The 20,453-nt window shown below is 48.2% G+C and overlaps 2 protein-coding genes across 2 annotated transcripts in view; one reads left to right on the top strand and one right to left on the bottom strand.

Moving 5' to 3' along the window:
* ccnk (cyclin K) overlaps window positions 1-294 on the bottom strand; it is a 14,906-nt gene extending 14,612 nt beyond the window's left edge. Inside the window, exon 1 of the mRNA XM_037245114.1 lies at window positions 212-294. The gene's annotated coding sequence lies outside the window, so the exon portion shown is untranslated. The remainder of the gene's footprint in view (window positions 1-211) is intronic.
* Window positions 1-20,453, top strand: part of bcl11bb (BAF chromatin remodeling complex subunit BCL11B b) — a 27,479-nt gene extending 7,026 nt beyond the window's left edge. Inside the window, exons 2-3 of the mRNA XM_037245108.1 lie at window positions 1,906-2,289; window positions 15,745-20,453. Of these exons, the coding sequence (XP_037101003.1) occupies window positions 1,906-2,289; window positions 15,745-17,807 (2,447 nt within the window). The 3' untranslated portion in view covers window positions 17,808-20,453. The remainder of the gene's footprint in view (window positions 1-1,905; window positions 2,290-15,744) is intronic.

The following is a 20,453-nucleotide window of genomic DNA, read 5'->3' as shown; positions in this document are numbered from 1 at the left end:
TGCTGCACTTCCACACAGGTGAGAAGAAGGCCCGAATGAGATGCAGCAGTGTGCAAATAGTACATTTTGAAGGTTCCTTGAAATAGCCGAAACTTGACTTTTTGTTCGATTGGACTTTTGAGAAAACATTTAAGACACGGGCGTCGAGTCAACAAGCCTCACAAGTTTGGGAAAATTAGTGAACAGATGTGGTTAACAAACAATATCTTACCTCGATCCAAGTGACACAAGGAGGTCCAACGAGTCTCGTTGGCGAGGCCTGGCGTCAATGACGAGCTAAAAAAAGCAAAAAAAAAAAATTAATTCATTTGACAAATTAGAAGTGTGCTTAAAAAAAACCCCACAAACCTAATATTTTTTGCATTTCATGTTGCATCCGATTGGTCAGATCAAAGCAAACAATTCCATACGAAACTTGTGTTTGCGATTCGCATATTCAGTTTTTAAAAAGTTGGCATGGATGGCTTCCCCCTACCGTCGCCATCTCGCCACCTGTCTCGCCGTCTCGCCCGCAAATAGGAACATGCCGTGTTGTTAGCTGGGAGATTTGCGTCTAATATACGTCGCACGCGTCCAATATGGCCGCCGCGCTCCTCTATTAGCGTTTCCCGATGAACGGCGGCCACAAGCTGTGTGATCCGCAGGTAAATATGCGTTTGTGTTCCTTCGCCGCCACCAAAGATGATGAGATGGAAATGATCTGGCGATGCGCCAGCCTTCCATGTCGGGAGCGGAACGGGGGCTGAGGTGGGGGGCGCCGGGGTGAATGAATAGCAAAACATTTGGGGAAAAATTGGGGGATGGAAAAACCGAGTGTGACGGCAAGTTTGGAGGAGGAACTAGGCTCTGACAGTTTGAGACGAGAGATAAGGGAGTTTAGGATTTTTGCGCTGATAACGCACACGCACGCACACACAGCGGTTATCTTTGCCTTAGCAATTATTAGGGGTGTCATGTTTGGAGAGAAGCGAGATGGATGTTCCAGGCTGTGCATCTCTCCCGGGCATCGGCGCCTCTCCCTGGGTGCACGTTGGCCCAGGACACCTGGAGCCAGCTCGGAGCTTCCGGCTTGGGGAAAAGGACTTTTTTTTTTTTTTAGCTTGTCCGTTAGGGATTTACGCTAAGCTGAGGGACTAAGTCGACGCCATCGGGGTGTGCCTGAGTGTGAGCGCGATGGTTATTAATGTCCGTGTCAGATGTGTGAAGAATGAGATTTACTCTGGTAACGGGACCTTCTATAGATTTTATGTCTGCTGAGGATACACTGTTTGACTCACCTGCGCACACACACACACAGGATAGATGCGGCCTTGTCGTGTGTGTGTGTGTGTGTGGCAGCTCTGCAAACGAAGCGAAGGCCGCCAGCGGAAACCCAGCGTGCACCGAGAGATGAAGCGCTTCCTGGCCACACGTAACACGCATGCACGCACATGGTACAGACGTGTTTCTGGTGTCGCCCACGCCGATGTGGGGCGGATAAGCCAAGCAGGTGCCAGATGTATTCCATGAACTCGGTCGGCACTTGCGAGGGAACGACTAGGTCGTGCGGTCGCGACGGGTTGCTCTTATCAAGTTATCTCGCCACCGCAATTTGTGTGTGCGTGGTGGCGAACACCAACCGCGAGCATAAAGCTAGCTCGACGCTCAAACTAAAATGGGATGAAGTGAGATGAGGAGCTTCATTTAGTCTGATTGCGGGGGAAAAAGTGCCATGCTGCCATCGTGTGGCATAGTGTGGCAACTACAAAACATTTTCTTCATTGGGCTGCGTACCAATCCCCTTTGTTTTCGACTTCAAAACACATTGTGATCATTTGTGGCACCTTTTTTTTTTTTTTCGCAGTCTTCTTTTCTCAGTTTTCCATCTTGGAGAATAACTCAACTGTCGTGCTCCTCCTCCCGCAGCCGACGCCAATGAGACCACGGCGAGATCCCCGTCGCCAGTCCCGGCCGCCGCGCTCCGGGGCCCCGAGGAGCACGACCTGCTGACGTGCGGCCAGTGCCAGACCAACTTCCCGCTGGGCGACATCCTGGTCTTCATCGAGCACAAGCGGCGCCTGTGCCGTGGCCCCCCGCAGGGGGCGCCGGGCTCCTTCTCCGCCAAGCCCGGGGAGGCGGGCGGCGCCGCCAGCATCCCCATCTCCCCGCGGGGCCACGCCCTGCAGATGGGGAGGCGAGCCCCGATGCTGCCCGTGGAGGTGGGTGTGCAGGTGACGCCCTGCAGGGACGACGACGCCCACAGGAGGCTGACTCCGGCCAAGGGGATCTGCCCTAAACAAGAGAAAGGAGGTATGAGTTCACACATCTGTAACTTGTCTTTGACATTTTTCATTGCGAGTGCGGATAACATAGCTGAGCAGCTCTTTTTTTTTTGTGTGTGCTGTGAGGACATTTTGTTTGGTGGACACCGGAAAACTCCCTCCACACATTTCTTTCTGTCATTGTGGCATAACTGTTCATTATGAAGACATTTTGGCCACTTTCAGACTTGAGTATGTATAACACGCACGCACTTGTGGACTTTTTAATTGCAGGGACATCTTGGCTGGTTGACATGAAAAATGCTAGGAAAGCTCTCTTCGGTTGTGTGCTCCAAACTTTGACATCGCACTGTTGTAAAGGCGGCATTTTTTCTTTGCGAGGGCATTTTGGCTGCTACACATCAGAAAACTGCTTCGATAAGCTTCTTTTTAGAATGTGTGCGTGTGTGCGTCACCTGTCTGCGCAAGATAGCTGCATTTAAAAGAATCCCTGTTATTTTGACTGTGGCCTTCAGGAGGGATTAATGTAGCCACAGATGATTTCATTAGCCTGACTTGAGTATGTGTGTGTGTGTGCGCGTGTGTGAGAGTGTGTGTCGTGTTACATGCACGGACGCAGGAACACACCCACACAGGCCTGCGGGAGGTCTTGAGTTAAAACCAATTGTAAAGGGTGAGGAAGAAGGTGATGAGTAGGACACCTCCGCCTCCCACGCTCCCTAAATGCAGCAGCCGCCGTTTTAAAACAATCATCGTTTCATATAAACGAGCTAATAAATAAAAATTCATCGTGCTGAGGGGAAGGGGATTCTTAATCTGATCACGCTAGGTGGGGGGGAGTCAAGTCGGTGATGGCCATCCGGGTGGGGGATTACGTCTACGGGAGCTTTGATAATTTACAATTTCCACGTCGGAAACAATTAGCACAGACGTGATGTCACACTCGTTTCGGAAAGAGGACGTTAAAAATGTGCTGCTCGTTAAATTAGTCACACAGCCGTCGTATTGAGCCACAAATCAAAACACATTGATTTTGCCCCAGTGATGACAAATGTTACATTATATATATTTTATAACTATATATAAAACAAGCTGCGGCCATTTTTACCATATATTTTTTTGCAATTATTATACATTTCATTTCACGCGCGCATAAACATCATGGTGTGTGAAATGTATTTTTCTTGAGGTTCGCACATCGCTTTCCTGTGAAAGACGGCGAGCACATTTTTAGATGTTGCATGAATGTGAGCGTGCGCGCCCGTGACGAACTCTTTTTATATTTCCATGTTTATTTCATAAACAGCGTACGACAGCTCCTCAATCGACATCGCTTGTCACTTCGGGAAAAAAAAATAAATCCTCGCTCCTTCCCGGAAATCTTTTAATGAGTAACTTTTGAGGTATTCCGGCTTGTCTGGTTATTTTTAGCCGCTCTATGATTAGTTCATAAAGTAAATGAGCACAAGCTGATGCTAGTCTGTCTGTGATGCTAACTAAAATGACAACGCACGATTGGCCAATGAATGTTTCTCTGACAGCTTCTATCAAAATTCAGCATTATCTTTTTTTCTTTTGTCTGTGTACCTAATGAAGTGGCCAGTCGGTGTTTCCTTTTAAAGTATTTGTTGCTCCACGAGTTTTGTTCTCAACTGACGCCTAAATACCTAGAGGAGATCTTGTCATTGACTTTTGTTTGTTGAAAAATTATTTTGTTTTTTGTCAAGGTGCCCCAAATATATTGCGACCAGATTAACAAACCGTACCGGACTGGCGAGTGTGTGTGGCTGCTGAGCAGAGCAGCGAGTGTTTGTTAGGCCAACTTGGACGAATGAAGCGAGGGCCAATTATGGACGAGCGAAGCGTTAGCGGCTCATGCGCGAAACCTGGGCCGTCTGCTCAACAGCTGAGGTTTGCAGCCTACACGGCGAACATGTGCTCACCCCTTGGCCCTCGCCGTCTTTTTTCCACCTGCTTTTACAACATCCTGTCTGGCCTTTTTGTCTGGTGCGAGGGAGCGGGCGGGCGGGCCAGCGATGCTATGCTAATATTTCACATCCGCGTGCGTGCGCGTTTGTGAAGAACCGTGGCGTGTCAGGATGATACCCGAGATGAGCCTGTCCCGGCTTTGAACCTCCTCCCAGGACGGCCACCGGCGCACCCCCCCGGAACACTTTGAGGCGCGCCATCACAACGTGACAAGCGCCCAAATATACACACACACGTGCGCGGACACACACACAGCGCGCAAAAGAGATCGGGGTGAATATTTCATAAGACGCGGCGGTGACAGCGACATCCTCAAACATCTCTCTTGCCGCCTTTTCGTCCACTTGGTGTCGACGGGCTGTCAACTTTTTTTTTTTTCTTTCTTCATTTGGGAATGGAGGAGGAGGGGCCGTCGGGTGGCGTAGGCGGGGCGACCCACTTGAGTTGCCCGGACTGTTGGGGCCATCCGCACCGATGTTGCTTCGAAGGGTGTTAGGAATCATAACGGTGATATTTGCTGCGATCATTTGTGATCGCACGGTGCCAATATCTGATTTTAATACATGATCAAAAGTGATCAATATTTTTAAATCACAGTACTCTGACATACCATAACACAACATTGATAAGGCGCCCCCCCCCCCAATTGATATTTTATAGAGTGAAGCCAAAAGTAAAAATGACTTTTGCCGGCCTAAGAGGTCAAACGGTGAATGTGATTTTTTTTTTTTTTTTGTGCCCCACCACCCAGTGCTCTTTTAATCACCTGGCTTGCTCTCATTTGCATATTAAATAGGCTTTAATCATGAAAAGCAATCAGCCTTTTGCATATTCATACCTTCCCCTGTGCGCCCGCTTCCTTGTCTCGCTCCAGTGCCGAGCAGCCCCGCAATCAGAAGGCGGCGTGCACGCGCGCACGCACGCACATTCTCACACACACACTCGGCAATAACTTCACATGCTACTTATGTATTATCTCTACGAGCGAGAACGAGGGGAAGAGCGTGTGTGTATGGGGGGGTGTTAGATAAAAAAAGATGGCGAGACTGATCCCTGATTTTGAGCGGCGAATATTTGTACAGAGGCTCAAGGAAAAGCTCATTTGCATAATGACTTTGTAGTTTTGCATTAATCACATTTGCATATGAAAATGCGTTAATTACTCCCGATGATTTTGTTTTCTTCAGCCCCCTCCTCCCTCCCTCTTCACCCCCAGAAGAAAGTTGCTTCATTTTGATGTCCAAGCTCACGGCTTGCCATTCGGGGTGAACGTGGTGCCACTTGTGTATGTTTGCGTGCGTGTGATCAGCACGTGTGTGTGTGTGTGTGTGTGTGTTTACAAAATCGAGTGTTTTGAAAGCGTGCCAGTGTATCCATCTTACGTCTGCTCAGAGGCATTTGTGCGTCTATTTTGGTTTTCTCTCTTAGTGTGTGTGCGTGAGTCAGTGGGGAGCGCAGAGAGTACGCTGCTTCCATTTTAAGCAATTTTCTTTTTTTTTCACAAGCAACACCAACTTGTTTATGATTCCGACCTCACTCTAATGCCTTTTTTGTAGCTACAAATGTGGAGGACTGCATGTGTGTGTGTGTGTGCGCTGTCAAGTGGCAGATTAAATCGAGAAAAACATGTTCAATCGGAATGCATGCATGACATACGCACGCGTTTCGGGGATGTTTTGACCTCCTTGAGGACGACGTGGCACACGCGTAAACAGGAAGTAAACACCAATAAGGCCGCACACAAACTCGGACGACAACGTGGGAATCGTGTCGAGGTTGGCCGGGATTTTTTTTTTTCGGGGTTGAATTCAACGCGATCCGGGAGTGTGGGGGGGAGTGATAGGGCATCATAGGACTATTTGAGAAAATTGTGAAGAAAATGTGCAGGATTTTTAGGCAACAAAGTCACAATATTTAAATATTAAATATGCACTGCATTATTGTAAAGTCTTATTTCAGGAACATTTTACAAGATAATATCGGTAAGAAATGAATTGGCACGTCACGTACAACATTACTGCTAAACAAGAATGATATTCAAATAAATGTTTTTTTCAATAATTTAAGACAAATATTCAATTTAAAAAATAACATTTTACCAAAATAAATATATACAGATTTATGTATGTGTATGGCCAATGTTTTTTAACGTTCAACAATTTTTAATTAATTAAAATCATAACATTACGAGAATAAAGTTTTTTTTGTTAATGTCACTGAAAGTAACAGCCTTTGGCTGCTATAACAAACAAAACAAAAAAAACGGACTTCCTAGCAGCATAAACAAAGCTAAGCGACACTGTCAATTTTAGTCTGCACTCATGAGCTCATGAGCCATGTCCCAAAACGGCAGTGAGCATGTTGATGCCTGCATGCGGACCCTCAGACGGGACCACCCCGGGGGGACGTCTGCCTCTTTTGTGAGTGTGTGTGTGTGTGTGTGTGTAGGTGTAGTAGGCTCCATCCAACGGGGTCATGTCGGTCTATGAGCCTGCATGTGCGCACCTGACACACACACTCACACGGGGAGGGGGGGAGAACGGCATACAGTCGATTTTGACTAACATACATTAGCATAGCATACCGCAGCAATTACGCAGATGCTACTTTTATCAACTGAGCCATGAAACAAAAGAGAACCAAAAATATCGCGCGTAGACCACAACATTTGGTTAGCTTAATGCTAGCATGCAATGTGAAACGCACTGGACAAGCTAAGAGAAATTAGCATCACACGTTTGGTTGAATCTGACGAGCTTAAAAAGCCATAAAGAAAAGATAGCTTTAAAAACCCACCAGTGGAAAAATGCACGCTTGAATACGCTGACAAGACCGACATTCACTAAACGTGCACGCACACAAACACACACGCGCACAAGAGTTAAGGAGTCCCACATGAAGGCATCAAACGGAGCACAAGCAGCTTTATGGCACTCATATGGCAGCAGATTTGATATTTTCCTACCACAGCGGGGGAATAAAAGTGGCCACTAATTTGGAGTGTGAGCGCCACCGCTAACTTGCAGCATGTGCCGCGCGCTCCAGATGTGTGCGTGCACTCTCTGCTCCGGAGGGAGGGGGGTGTAGAATTAAGAGAAGCTCGCGCCTCCCAATTTTCTTTCCCCCCCACACAATTGCTGTGTTCAACACAAAACAAAATGGTGTGGCCTCAGCCCCACGCCTTCTATGTTTAAATTTTACATGTAAAAACTTTAAAGCGATTGTACCCCGAAAAATTTCTTATTTATTTTTTATAAGGAAAAAAGTAGAATCTACAATTTTAGGAGATAAATGTCATTGTCATATAGTCAATAATGTCATGATTTTGAGTAATATTACAAAAATAAATTTCTAATGATATGACTTGTAAATATAAGGAATAAAAGATGAATATTTTAGAAAAAATAATCCTGTAATAATTTATTTGCTATAATTTTTTTAATACTGCAAAAAAAAATATTTTTTTTAGGACAAAATAAGAATAAGCCAACTTTTTTTTAACACTCGTAACCAACCGCCTTGCTGTTTTGTACGCCGCCATTACGGCAAATCCGAGAGCCCGAATACGATGTGCAATTGTGGGGTCCTACTAGCGCCATTAGCGGCTGCGAAAAAAAGGAAGCGACTCGTCTTGTTAGCGCTTCGGACCGCCTCGCGCCTCCTCACGTCGGCGCCGCCGCCCTCCTCCTCCTCTTATCTCATTAGCGCCCCGCTCGGTGACGCCGTTTATTTGGCTTTTTAGCCGCCGCCAAGATGCTGAGAGCTTTTCATGCTGCACTTACACCCCCCCACCCCATAATACGCCCCCCCTCCACAACTTCCCTCACTGCATCCACTTACTTGTCTTGTGCAATTACGGTGACGCAAAAACGCAAGATGGTGGTAAATGCAAACATCTCAGCGGGGAAATTACTCGTTGTGCTATTTGGCTGCCAGTTTATTGGGAACGCGTTCGTCAGTACGAGCTTCCCCCTACAAAACTAACAAGGAAAATAGCGCTCCATGATTTTGTACTTTACCAATACATACATAATTGAACACAATGTTAAGAATTTGTGCGTCATGATGAAGTGCAGCACCTACTCGAAGTGACTCAGTCGTAGAGGATAAAAAAATATGGATTGCAGCGGTATTGATCCTACTTTTGTTAGCCCGTTGATAGCATTTTGGATTGTGTGTTAGCATTAAGCAAAGTTGTAGGTATATAGTCACATCAAAAACTTGTAACTGACTGAAAAGGAAAAAAAACAAAACAAGGCAAGAAGCACAAAGTGCATACTAAAGTGACTTATTTGAGAATAAAAAGCAGCATCTCCTTTTTGTTGTGGCTGCGAGCGCTTCTAAAATTTACGAGGGTGGGCAGAAATGATTAGACATATCTGGGAAATATTACAGCCCTAAAACTGTTTGCATGTTTTCTATATTTTCCTTTTGGGGTGTGTATGTGTGTGTGAGAGGACTTGTGTGGAGGTTATTTAAATAAATAAGAGGATTATGAGGACAATTTGACTGCTGGCTTTATTCATTAGAAATGTAAATCTGCTTTTTATTAGGCGGGCGCAATGATTTAAGTGCGGAACAACACAACATGTGTCGCGTCGTGCCACGTCTGCCTGCCTAAACGAACCCGTCGGACTTAAAAATCCCCCCCCCCCCCCCCCCCTTTCCTGTCTTTCCCAAAATGAAATAAAGTGGAGATGCTATCAGGTTGATGTGTGCCAGTGGAGCTTGTCTGGGCCTGTGGTCTGGCGGGGGCAATGCTGGCCCCAACCAAGCTACCCCTGCTCATTTGTATACGTATGCGTGCATGCGTGTGTGTGTGTGTGTGTGTGTGTGTCCTAAAGGCAATGGCGAGATGAAAGCAGCTTTCTTTTAACCATCAGCTATGCAGGAGCCGTGCCAACAGCAGGAAATGTATCAGCGTGATAACAGCCGCAAAGACAGAGAGATAATGAGAACCAATTGAGAGAGTGAAAGAGAGGCCACACAAAATTCTCCAGGGAGGCCCTGAGGCCAAACGGAGACCAGTCAAACACATATTCAAACACACACACACACACACACTTACGGAAAACTATGCGCAGGGTGTGTCCGCGCCGAGGGACGAGCATGTCTCTATTTGCGCCGTCGAGGCAGTTGGACGCACCTGGGAAGGTTTCAGGACCCGCGGCGTGAAAAGCAAAAGACGCGAGATGAAAGATGTTTGTGTTTTCAGCGGGCCATGGGAACCAACGTCAGAGTCGCCAAACAAGGCAACAGATCCGTTACCGATGCTAACCGAGTGCCGTTGTTGTGGACCTCGATAACGGCGACCCAACTGACAGAACCATCCCAACAGTAGCGGCGTGAATTAAAAAGAACGTTTGCGAGCTGCTACAAGAGTTAGCACGTCCACAGCTGGTGAAATAAAGACGAGACGCTCGCTATATCAAAGCGGCTTGCTAGTTTACTAGCATGGCTAACGTCAGTTCATTTCCACTCCGCAAATCGCTAACTGCTGTATGGGTGTCGTATCGCCGCCACTCGAATGTTTTGTGTCACGTCGCACATGAGATCCGTGAAGCAAAATCTTTAAAGTGACGAGTGAATAAGACTTGATTAGGGGTATTGTTTTAAAAAAAACAATCATTAATTGATTAGCGGAGACGTTTGCCGACACTCCGCTAATCAATTTAGCGAACATTTAGCCGGCTGCAATTTGGCGCTATGCTTGAGCGGAACCCATCGCAATCACGTCACATTGTTTTTTTTTTTGTTTTGTTTTTTGCATTAGCGCACTAGCGCTAATTAGCTCACTGGCAAATTGGCATCTCGACTAATACAAGTTTTAACACAAAAACTTGGGGAGACTGTGTTCCGGAACTAAGTAGGGACCGACTCGCTGTATTTACTCAAGATGCCGACCGAAGGCTTCTTGCAGGCTGCGTGTAAACCGCGAGTGTCCGAGCCAGCTGGGCAACATTACAAGTGCCTGAAGATGCTCAAACGGGTCCGGAGGATGTGTCGAACCACAAGAGGAAACTATGTTTGCCTCGTCCGAGTCAATCAAAAGACATTGGCCTATTGAAATTGCGCTGGAAGTTTCTGCCGCTCTTCCCAGAGAAGGGGAAGGCGTGGGCGCTTTTGCTCTGAACATCTAACAACCCGTCTAAGCGGCATTAGCACGTCGGAGTCAATAAAGGCAACGCAACGGCGGTGAATGGGACAGCGAACGCCCGGACAAAGCGGGCGTCCCTCAGGGGCTGGGCTCAAGCTCATTTGGATGGAAAACGCTCAAAGTCGTCAAAGCTGCTTTTTATCCGTTCAAAGGCAACCAAAAGGCCCAGCGGAAGGTGACCTTTTCCTGGGGAAGATTTCACATTCTGCTTGTTGCGCCTGCCTGTTATTATTAAAGATGCGCCTTTTTTTTGTCATAGCCGTCGATGACGCCATTGTTTCCTTGATGCCGCCGCCCGCTGCGCGGCTCCACAACGCCGCCTTTAAGTGCCGGTGTTTCCGTTATCAACAATAGAATGGCAGGTGGTGGCGATAAAAGCATTTTCCCTCGGCTTCCTCAACAGATGCCAATTTTCTTTTCTTCTTCCTTTTGGGCCGAGTGTCCTCGCAATTTTGCCGCGCCAGACCCCACAGGTCATGCACTTCCTGGTTCTCCACCAATTACAAGCCGCTCTCCCAGCCAGACTGCTTTGGAATGGCAGATTCAGGGAGTTTGGGAATTTAGGTCCCCGAAAAAACAGTCTGACATCTTGGTTCATTTTAGTCATTTTCCAGGGGTGCTTGGAACACAGATTAGACGTGTTACATAAAAAAGGCCATTTTTCTTTATTTATTTTTTTTTACCCACGGGTGGGGGTGGCGTACGGAGGGGGTCTTGACTCATTGCGTTTTCATGACTTTCCAACTTTCCAATTCAATTAGTGGCAGTTTTCACTTGACACTTTGCTGCGGCCGGGCCGCTTTGGCGCATCCAGCTGTCATCGCCTAGACGCGCCGCGTCGCCTCCGGCGGCGTGCACGCGCCATCTCGGCAAAAATGAAAGCAAATGAACAGTTTAATTTCCTTTCCGCACAAACGTATTGCACTATCTTGAGGTGGCCTTCTCATTTCCGGCGCCTCGCCAACGCCACCCTAATATTTTATGTTTTGCATTTTTATGCGCTTGTCAAACTCGTTTTTTTTTTTTTTACCGTCAGACTGGATCACAGCCTCTTAAAATTTTAAATCTTCACAGTTTAGGGAACCTCATTTCTGTGTTGTACTTCCTGTTTTTGTCTTTCTATGACGACTCCCCGACCAGGTAGCAAATAAGTCGAGCCTGAACGAAACGTGCCGTGTAGTGTTGCCGAACTCATACGTGGCGAGCGCAACCATGTTGACAGCTTTAAATCTTTTTGTGTTGTCAGACCTATTAGTCGCTCATATTGGCTGCACACACACAAATACGCACAAATGCACAGACACACACACACAGATGCATATGGTTAGCAAGCTGAAGCTGGTTCCATTTAACATGGAGCCAGCCCCACTGTGCGAGTGCCTCACCCCCTGCCTGCTACTGTCGTCTCGGCCCGTCCCGTACCAATCCCCCCCCCCCCATACCCAACACGCCATGCACGTGACAGCCAGCGGACACACACCAAGGCAGGGGCAGTTGCGTCTCTTCACCCCAGCTCGCCGTCCCCGGTTGATCTGCCCAGCCCCCGTGGCCCCCTTGATTAGCCGCCTTTATGACAAACAAGCCATCAGAGCAGAGTGGGAGCCCGAGGAGGGAGGAGGAGGAGCAGAGGTGTAGAGGTGGGCACAGGGGCGAGGTGTGGAGGTTGGGACCCCCCGGGGACCCCTAGATCACAGCCATGCTAATGAGGAGCTGCTTTGCCAGCAGGAGAGGTGTCAGCTAACCCCTGACAGGTGCACAGTGCGTTCCCCCTAGTGTGTACACGCGTGTGTGTGTGTGGAGGCTGGAGATGGGGAGGGGCTGGCGGGGACAGGTTGGCGTCCCAGCGGCCTCGCCTGCAGGCGGCTTTGTTCGGAGTGTAAATGTGTTGTGCCGCGTCGCCCTTGATGGAATGTCGGAATGGCGCAGCCAACCTGCAACCCGCCGGGAATGCCACACAAACACAGCCACACGCACACATTTTGATCTTCTATGACTGCCCAGTAAACGTTTTGCATTGTAGTTATGTCGGCATTTGCACTATTTAGCCCGAAAATGCAACGGTCCTCCAAAACAAAGTTTGGAGAGTGCAATCAACACGGACGATGAGAGCTTCCATTTGGTAGCTTTTCGGCGTGGATTAGCGCGAGATTGCGACACAGGCGAGGATGGCGGGAGCGACGGCATATGTGAATTCCTAAATTAAAGACAAATCCACATGTCTGCGCCATATGCCCGCTGTCTACCTCCCGCTCCCCCAACCGTCAGCGCCTCCTCCTCGACTCGCTCCTCGCTCCCATTTCTCGACGGCGGCCATATGCGAGCAGTCGATAGCCATTGGCTGGCATTTTGTTTGTACTTTAAGGCAAAAATAACGGCTATAAAAGGCAATCTGGAAGGAATAAAACGTGATGTAAAGCTCAGATCTTTAATTGGCACGGCGGTTGGAGTAAGAAGAGAAACGGAGGAGAAAGAGAATGTTATTAGCGGCCCACCTTAACTGCGCCGGTGTACATGTGCCAGTCTTTTAATTACTTCCTGCAGGGCTCCTGGCCATCGGCTTTTGTTTTGATGCATGCGGCCCGGCGTGGCCCTCCCAAGCCGATCTCGCCTTTTTAATTCTTCCCTCCCTGGGAAACCTTCGCCTGTCTACGCGCGCACCTGGACAGTCTATCCGAAAGCCTCCAGCTCAGAAGCTAGATAGGTAGAGAAGTAATTGTTGATGGTGTGTGTGTGTAAGTGTACTTGATCATGGTCATCAGTAGGCGGAGCTTAGCCTCTAATTGCAGCAAAGTAAAATGAGTCACGGACTCGCTTCATTCACTAATAGGCAAGAATGAGGAGGCCTTCCAGCCATGTGTGTGTGGCATTGTTATTTTTGATTTTTTATATATTTGGATTTTAAACATAAGTTGTAATGAAAGCTACACAGCACAATATGCGATAAAAATAGACTTACGATAATTCCCCGGGGCAATGGGGTGAAGCCAAGATGGTTGCAATCGGGCACACGAGCGGCTTCACTTCCTACTTGCGGTCTTGCACAGGAAGCCATGCAATCTAAACAGGAAGAAACAATGAATCCTGTTAAAACAGCTCAAAAAACATTGACTTGAAAATCAACAATATGCTGAGGTGGAAGCTGAAATCGTAAAAATACACAAAGGGCTGTTTTTTTATGACGCTATCATCACCTCCCTCACCCCCTCCCCTCCATTTCTGGCTTGTTCGAGAACTTGATGAAATGTGTCTTTGGTGGTCATTAGGCAGCAGCCATCAGCTGTCACTCTATTAGCAGACACACCTCCCTTATGGCGCGGCGGGCTAAGTTATGACAAGATGCAAATTTGTGGCGGAAGAAGGGGGGGGGGCAATGGCGGCGGCAGGGAAGGATAACTTATTTATTGGCTCGTAGGCATGCGGTGATGGATGGAATATCAAAAATAAACAATAACAACAACAACAAATCAAGACGTCTCTCGCTACATTTTGCCGTATTGATCCTTGTTTGGCGATCAGATTATACAGCCGCCGGGTCCTCGGGGGCTTGTAAATACACTCCGTGTGTGTGTGTGTGTGCCCAACTAAGTCGAGTCCCCCCTCTTACACTCCCCCCCACCCTTGCATCTCGCGCTCTCGTCTCCCCGTCCAAGCTGCTAAGCTGTCCAGCACGAAGCTGCCAAGCGGCCGTGTGAAGCCAAGCCAAACTAAACACAGGCAGGCAGCCCGCCACTCGCGCACACACATTAGTAGCGGGAGTCAGGTCGCATCCCTCCCAGCCAAAACAGTGCAACAGATCTCCGCTAATAGCAGCGAAAAAGTGACAGAATCAGTAAATGAGCTCCTCATTAGCCTTTGCTGACCCCCCCCCAAACACACACAAGCCGTCCACACCCGACAGAGCTCAACCAATCAGAGCCCTCATTCAGCTTCCTGTAGCGGATGCAAGCGACAAGCACGGTATTAAAATGAAAATTATAACACGCAAAAAAATGATTTTACTTATATTTTCACCTAAAGAGGATAAAGATAAGAAAACAGATTCGTGGTCAGACCCCAGTAAATCCAGTTCAGAGGATGGAAGCACTGGAGGTAGTAGGAGGAAAGAAAAAAAAAAAAAGGCCACGAAAGCTGCAATTTTCCTGCCTTCTTCCCGATGCCCCTGAACGATATAAAAAGTCATGTAAATGGATGGATGAAATTGACCTGCCAATTTTCTACCTTACCTAGAACCTTAACCGAAAAAAAACCCCAGCCACTTCCTGTAAAAGCTGCCATTTTCCATCTTTCACCTCATCTCAATGTTCCACCCTCAATTGCTCCGCCTCGTGGACGACGACCCGAGTCCAAAGTCAGACCTTTGTCTGACACGGATGGAGAAACATGAGTCTACCCTCTTTCAGTCCCAGTTTAAATCAACACGGAAGATATTTGAGTCGTGCCGAAGGGGTTCCTGGTATCCAAGCCCAAAATTTGACAACGTGCCCACAAACGCCTCCAACGAGGGGCGGCGGTAGCTTGCGATGCTGCATAAGCAGATGCAGATGCCATTGCAGGCAAGCGTCTGCGTTCAATTAGATAAATCCCAACAAAGGCCTCGGCGCGGTGACTGATCGATTCATTTGGCCTTATTAAGTCACTCCGACGAGCAATTTGTCAATGAGGGTCGCCGCCGTGTGCGCTTGGCCTGCGTCTGAATGTGCGTGTGTGTGTTGCAGCGGCAGTAACTGCACCAAAACGTGTCACGCAATCATCTCGCTCGCTGCTTTCTTTTGTGCGCCTGGCCTTTTTGTCCGATATCACCCCTCCATCTTTTTATATTAACATTGCATATTTACCCCCCCCCCCCCCCTCCCTTGCATGCTCCCCCCACCCCGCTTCCCCTGCCGCCTCCGTATGGAAATGACAGAACAGACGAGATGGATCTGTATATTAAAGCCGAGGCTGACATCAACATTTGCATAATGTGTGGTGGCCTTAGGGCACTCGCTACCTGCCATCTGCATTAGCCCCAATAAACGCACGCATGCACACACAAACGGACAAACACGTATACACTATCTGGACAAAAGTCTTTTTCTTAATTAATTTATCAATTAGAGGAAGCAAGGCAATCTCCACCCCCCTCACCCCATCTTTTATTCTTTCAGCTGCACAAAGCGAGGTATACTGAAGCACGCGCCGTCAAATTCCCCCCAGACACACTTTTACAGAATGTCTTCCCAATGGAGACAAGTCATGTGTCTGAGCCGATATTATCTGCTTTAAATATGTGTTTAATGTTTGGGATGAAGGACATGAACTCAAAATATCTTTTGTGTCCCCCCCCCATTTCCGCAGACAAAGACGAGCCATCCAGCTACATCTGCACCAGCTGCAAGCAGACCTTCACCAGCGCCTGGTTTCTCCTCCAGCACGCCCAGCACACTCATGGAATCCGCATCTACCTGGACAACCACCTGGCCAACTGCTCGCTCACCCCCCGCATGGCCCTGCCGCCCCCGCCGGGCGCTGACGCCCTGCCCCGCTCGCCCCTGCCCACCTTCTTGGGCGACACCAACAATCCCTTCCACCTCCTGCGTATGGCCGCACCCTTGCTCAGGGAACACCCCCCGCCACCGGGCTTCATGGAGACCCGGCTCCCGGCCACTCCGCCCTTTGTGAGTCCGCCGCCCCCTCCCAGGCCCCCGCTGGAGCGGCTGGGCCCTGAAGAGATGGGGCTGCTCTCCCAGCACCCCAGTGCCTTTGAAAGGGTGATGCGCCTGACCCCCATGGAGCCCCCGTCCATGGACTTCTCGCGGCGTCTGAGGGAGCTGGCGGGTAACACCAACAACAACGGAGGGCCCACGCCGCCCTTGTCTCCTAACCGCGTGCCACCCATGCACCGCCTGCTAAGTCCCACGCTCTTCCAGCCGGGCTCCAAGCCGCCGGCCTTTCTCACCTACGGCCCGCAGCCGCCCACTCCGCAGGGTGGGCACGGCTCCTCCAGTCCCCCCGACTCACAGGGTCAGAACCAGTCGGCGGGGAAATCCAAATCCTGCGAATTCTGCGGCAAGATCTTCAAGTTCCAGAGCAACCTGATCGTGCACCGCCGCAGCCACACCGGAGAGAGGCCGTACAAGTGCCACCTGTGCGACCACGCCTGCTCCCAAGCCAGCAAGCTCAAGAGGCACATGAAGACACACATGCACAACAAGTCCGGCTCCATGGGCGACTCCCCCGAGGCGGAAAACCGAGGAGACGGAGGCGAGGGCGAAGACAAGCTCCGGGAGGGCGACGGAAGAGTGGCGGGGATGGAAAATGAGGAGGAGGAAGAAGAGGAGGAGGAGGAGGAGGAGGAAGAAGAGGAGGAGGAAGAGCTAAGGAACGGAAGGCCGGATTCCAACCTGAGCGAGGACTCCCAAGAGTTCAACCCCAATCGGGAAAACGGGCCCAGGCAGTCTCCCAAGGAGAAGCTCCTGGGCCCCGAGCGAGTAGGTGAGAGCGGCGGGGTGGGCATCATGCATCCTTACAACCATCTTGACAATCATCTCAGACTGAACCCCAACAAGAGGAGCATGGAGAGGCAGCCCAACGGCGACGGCACCAACGGGGGCGAGCCGGAGCGAGAGCGGCAGAGCGACAGGGAGCCCATGAGGGAGCCGGACGAGCCGGAGCTCAGGCCCGTGATGAACGGCAGGATGGGCGTATCCCAAGTCGAGTCCTTCCCGGGACTCTTCCAGCGCCGACCCACGCCCATCACCAGCCCGAGCCCGTCCAACAACAACAACAAGAGGATCAAGATCGAGCGAGACCATTTGGAACTGCCGCCGGCTCTGCCGCTCATCTCGCCGGAAAACGTCTACTCGCAGCTCCTGGCCGGGTACGCAGCCTCTCGCCACTTCATCCGGGAGCCCTTCTTGGGCTTCACGGACTCACGCCAGTCCCCCTTCGCCACCTCTTCAGAGCACTCCTCCTCTGAGACGGGCAGCCTGCGCTTCTCCACGCCGCCGGGGGAGCTGATGGAGGGCGGCAGCGCCTCGGGCCGAAGCGGGAGCAGCACGCCGCACCTCCTGCGCGGACCGGGGCCCGGCCGGCCGCCCAGCTCCAAAGACCGGCGCAACGACACCTGCGAGTACTGCGGCAAAGTGTTCAAGAACTGCAGCAACCTGACAGTGCACCGGCGCAGCCACACGGGCGAGAGGCCCTATAAGTGCGACCTGTGCAGCTACGCCTGCGCCCAGAGCTCCAAGCTGACGCGCCACATGAAGACGCACGGCCAGTTCGGCAAGGAGGTGTACCGTTGCGACATCTGCCACATGCCCTTCAGCGTCTACAGCACGCTGGAAAAACACATGAAGAAGTGGCACGGCGAACATTTGATGGCGAGCGAGGTCAAACTGGAGCAAGCCGAGCGAAGCTAAGCGTCTCTCACACACACAAACGTAGAGCACATGTACACGCACTCATCTCCCCTTATGATCTGCAAAAGTTGAATGGCGCCAACTGGACTCTTCCTGGCCGGGAAATAAATGGATTTCAACTTTAGTCCGTAAGGCTTCTTCCATTCAGTCATAAGTAGTGATGAAGTTAATTGTAATTTTTTTTTTTCTGACACCTTTGGATATTTACATAACTAATTTCACATGTTACCTAGCAATAGCGTCCACACTTCTTGAAAATTTACAAACTGGCACAGTGTAGAGTCTCCACAATTGAAGAATCCTTTTGGATCAAAAGTTGAAATATCTTAAGACAGCTAAGACAAAAATCCAGTTGCCTCGATTCAACTTTTGAGGATTACCCTGACCCGGATGACTGAGACTCTCTGCAGACATCTTTCCTATGACTACTTTGAACAAGGGGCATGGCTGGATAAGCTCTCTTTACGTAAAAAAAAAAAAAAATCAAAAAAAAAAAAAAAAAAACTAAACTGATTGATGTTTCTTTTCTCTTTTTCTTTTTTTTATTTCCCTGTCGCCTGAGAATATTAAAACTTTTAACCTTGTCCAGACACCTCTGAGGATTTAAGGAATTCCATGGAGCCTTTCTACTGTGCAATAATTTCTGTATTTATTGTTTGTTTTTTTTGGGTAACATTTGGCATGTGCAGATACATCTTTTGTGTGTGTGTTTTTTTAATGTGCTCATTTTTTTTTTAAATTTTCTAAAAAATAATTGGCAAGGAGTCACCCTTAGTAACAATGATAATAATCTAGTTTTGTCCTCTAAGGAAGCTTATTATCACGTGAGTGAGTAAATGATGTTTTCTATATGCTAAATGCAGCAGCGGACTACAATCTTGCCCCCTCCTCTCCAGCACTGCTCAATAAGGATTTAAAAAAAATAAAATAAAAAAAATTATAAAGTGAAAACATGCGCTTAATTGTAAGCAAACACAGTTGCTGTGTTTGATGTCGGCCAGGACGTAAAACAATTCAGAAAGAAAAAAAAAAACAGTTGCACTTAATGCATTTGCCCATGTAGGATTGAACCACCATATTTAATATGTCTGCTTGTTAAGTTAAAACTACTTGTGATCCACGTGAGAGGGGAACAGTCCCGTTTATGTAAATAGATGACCTTTTTTGGTTAGTTAATAAAAATCAAAAAACAAAAAAAACATATATGCGCCCCGACTGTTTTCCGAAAGAGGCGTACGAAAAACAATCAAGAAGACCAGCTGCTTGCGTCGTCATTCCGTTTGTGTGCGTGCGTGTGTGTGTGTGCAAAAATGTGCGTTGTTGCCTCAGGCCCCGCCCACCTTCGCCCTCTTTAACTATCCTATTACGTTGCAGGGAAAAGAATTTTTTGGTATCTTCTGCTTAACTCAAAAAAGGTTTAATTTTTTTTGCAATTAAATTGATTAGAACTGAGTTGATCATTTTTAGGACTATATTTATACATATTGGAAATATTCCCACACACACAAGGCCAACGTGACCGCCTTTAAATAGCTTCTTATCATCAACTTCATGTGCTTGGCTTAATTAGTGTCATCAGCACATCCGGGAAAATGATTTATTTCACGCTACCTGCACACGCCCTGAGTCAAACTGACCCAGTAACATTTTTTTTTTTCTGTGGCTGACAATGTCATGTAACAGGAGGTTTAACAAAAGCCATTCAGCATGAAAATGAACACGGAGGCAAGACAATAACCGCAAAATAATAAAAGATTGGAGTTATGATAATGTTGAGCACATCTGGCTGCGTGACCTTGAAGGAGTCCCCCTCCCCGACTTGTTGTCAAAATGAAAGGCAGAGGGATGAAGATGTGTGAGCGGCATTGGCGGCGGGACCTTGACCAGGCACACAAGAGTCATTCAAATCAAATTGGAAGCATATGAAATATGTTTTTTTTTTTTTTTTTGAACGGGCCGCATCTTCTTTTCGGGAGGGAGTGAAGACAGCAAAAGCCACATGAAAGCAGCAGATGCCATATTTCATTTAGAAAAAAAATAAAATAAATGTCCTCGTCCTCTTTTGTGTTCCAATCGGGGGGAGAGAAAAAAAATCCCTGAATTTTGATCAGGAATTCACACGAAAGTATGCCAGCCATGAAATGTACTTGCTTAGTGCAAATAATAAGTCTTGTATGTTGGTGGAGGGACTTTAAAGTTACACAATCATGTCAAAGTCAGGTGCCATATTTTGTTTCCAAAAAAAAAATAAACGAGGACTTGCAGGGACACTTTTCCACCTACTGAGAGCATTTTTGTTTTAGGTTTTTTATGCGCGTGTGTCCTCATGGTTGCTCGAAGGTCTTGTGATGATACAAAAAAAATGAACAAGAGACCCTGATTTCACTTTTCACAACTTTGGCTCTTTGTACAAAAATACTTTTTTTTCCTTGTTGCTTTTTATTTCCGGTGGGAAGGGAGGGCAGGGGAATGGAATGGGGGGAGGGAGGGGGGAGTGCATTGTTGTGAAAACAAAAAACAACAAAAAAAAAAAGTCATCTCAGAACACCTGCTGTTTTGAGCATATATGTATTTTTGTAATGTGTTGAAAAATCAATACAAGAAAGCCAACACTTCAATAAATGTTGCAATTGCTCTATGATTGAA

Source organism: Syngnathus acus, chromosome 24, assembly GCF_901709675.1.
Source record: "Syngnathus acus chromosome 24, fSynAcu1.2, whole genome shotgun sequence".
Lineage (NCBI taxonomy): Eukaryota > Metazoa > Chordata > Actinopteri > Syngnathiformes > Syngnathidae > Syngnathus > Syngnathus acus.
The sequence above is the reverse complement of the archived record's forward strand: the minus strand, read 5'-3'. Positions and strand labels throughout refer to the sequence as shown.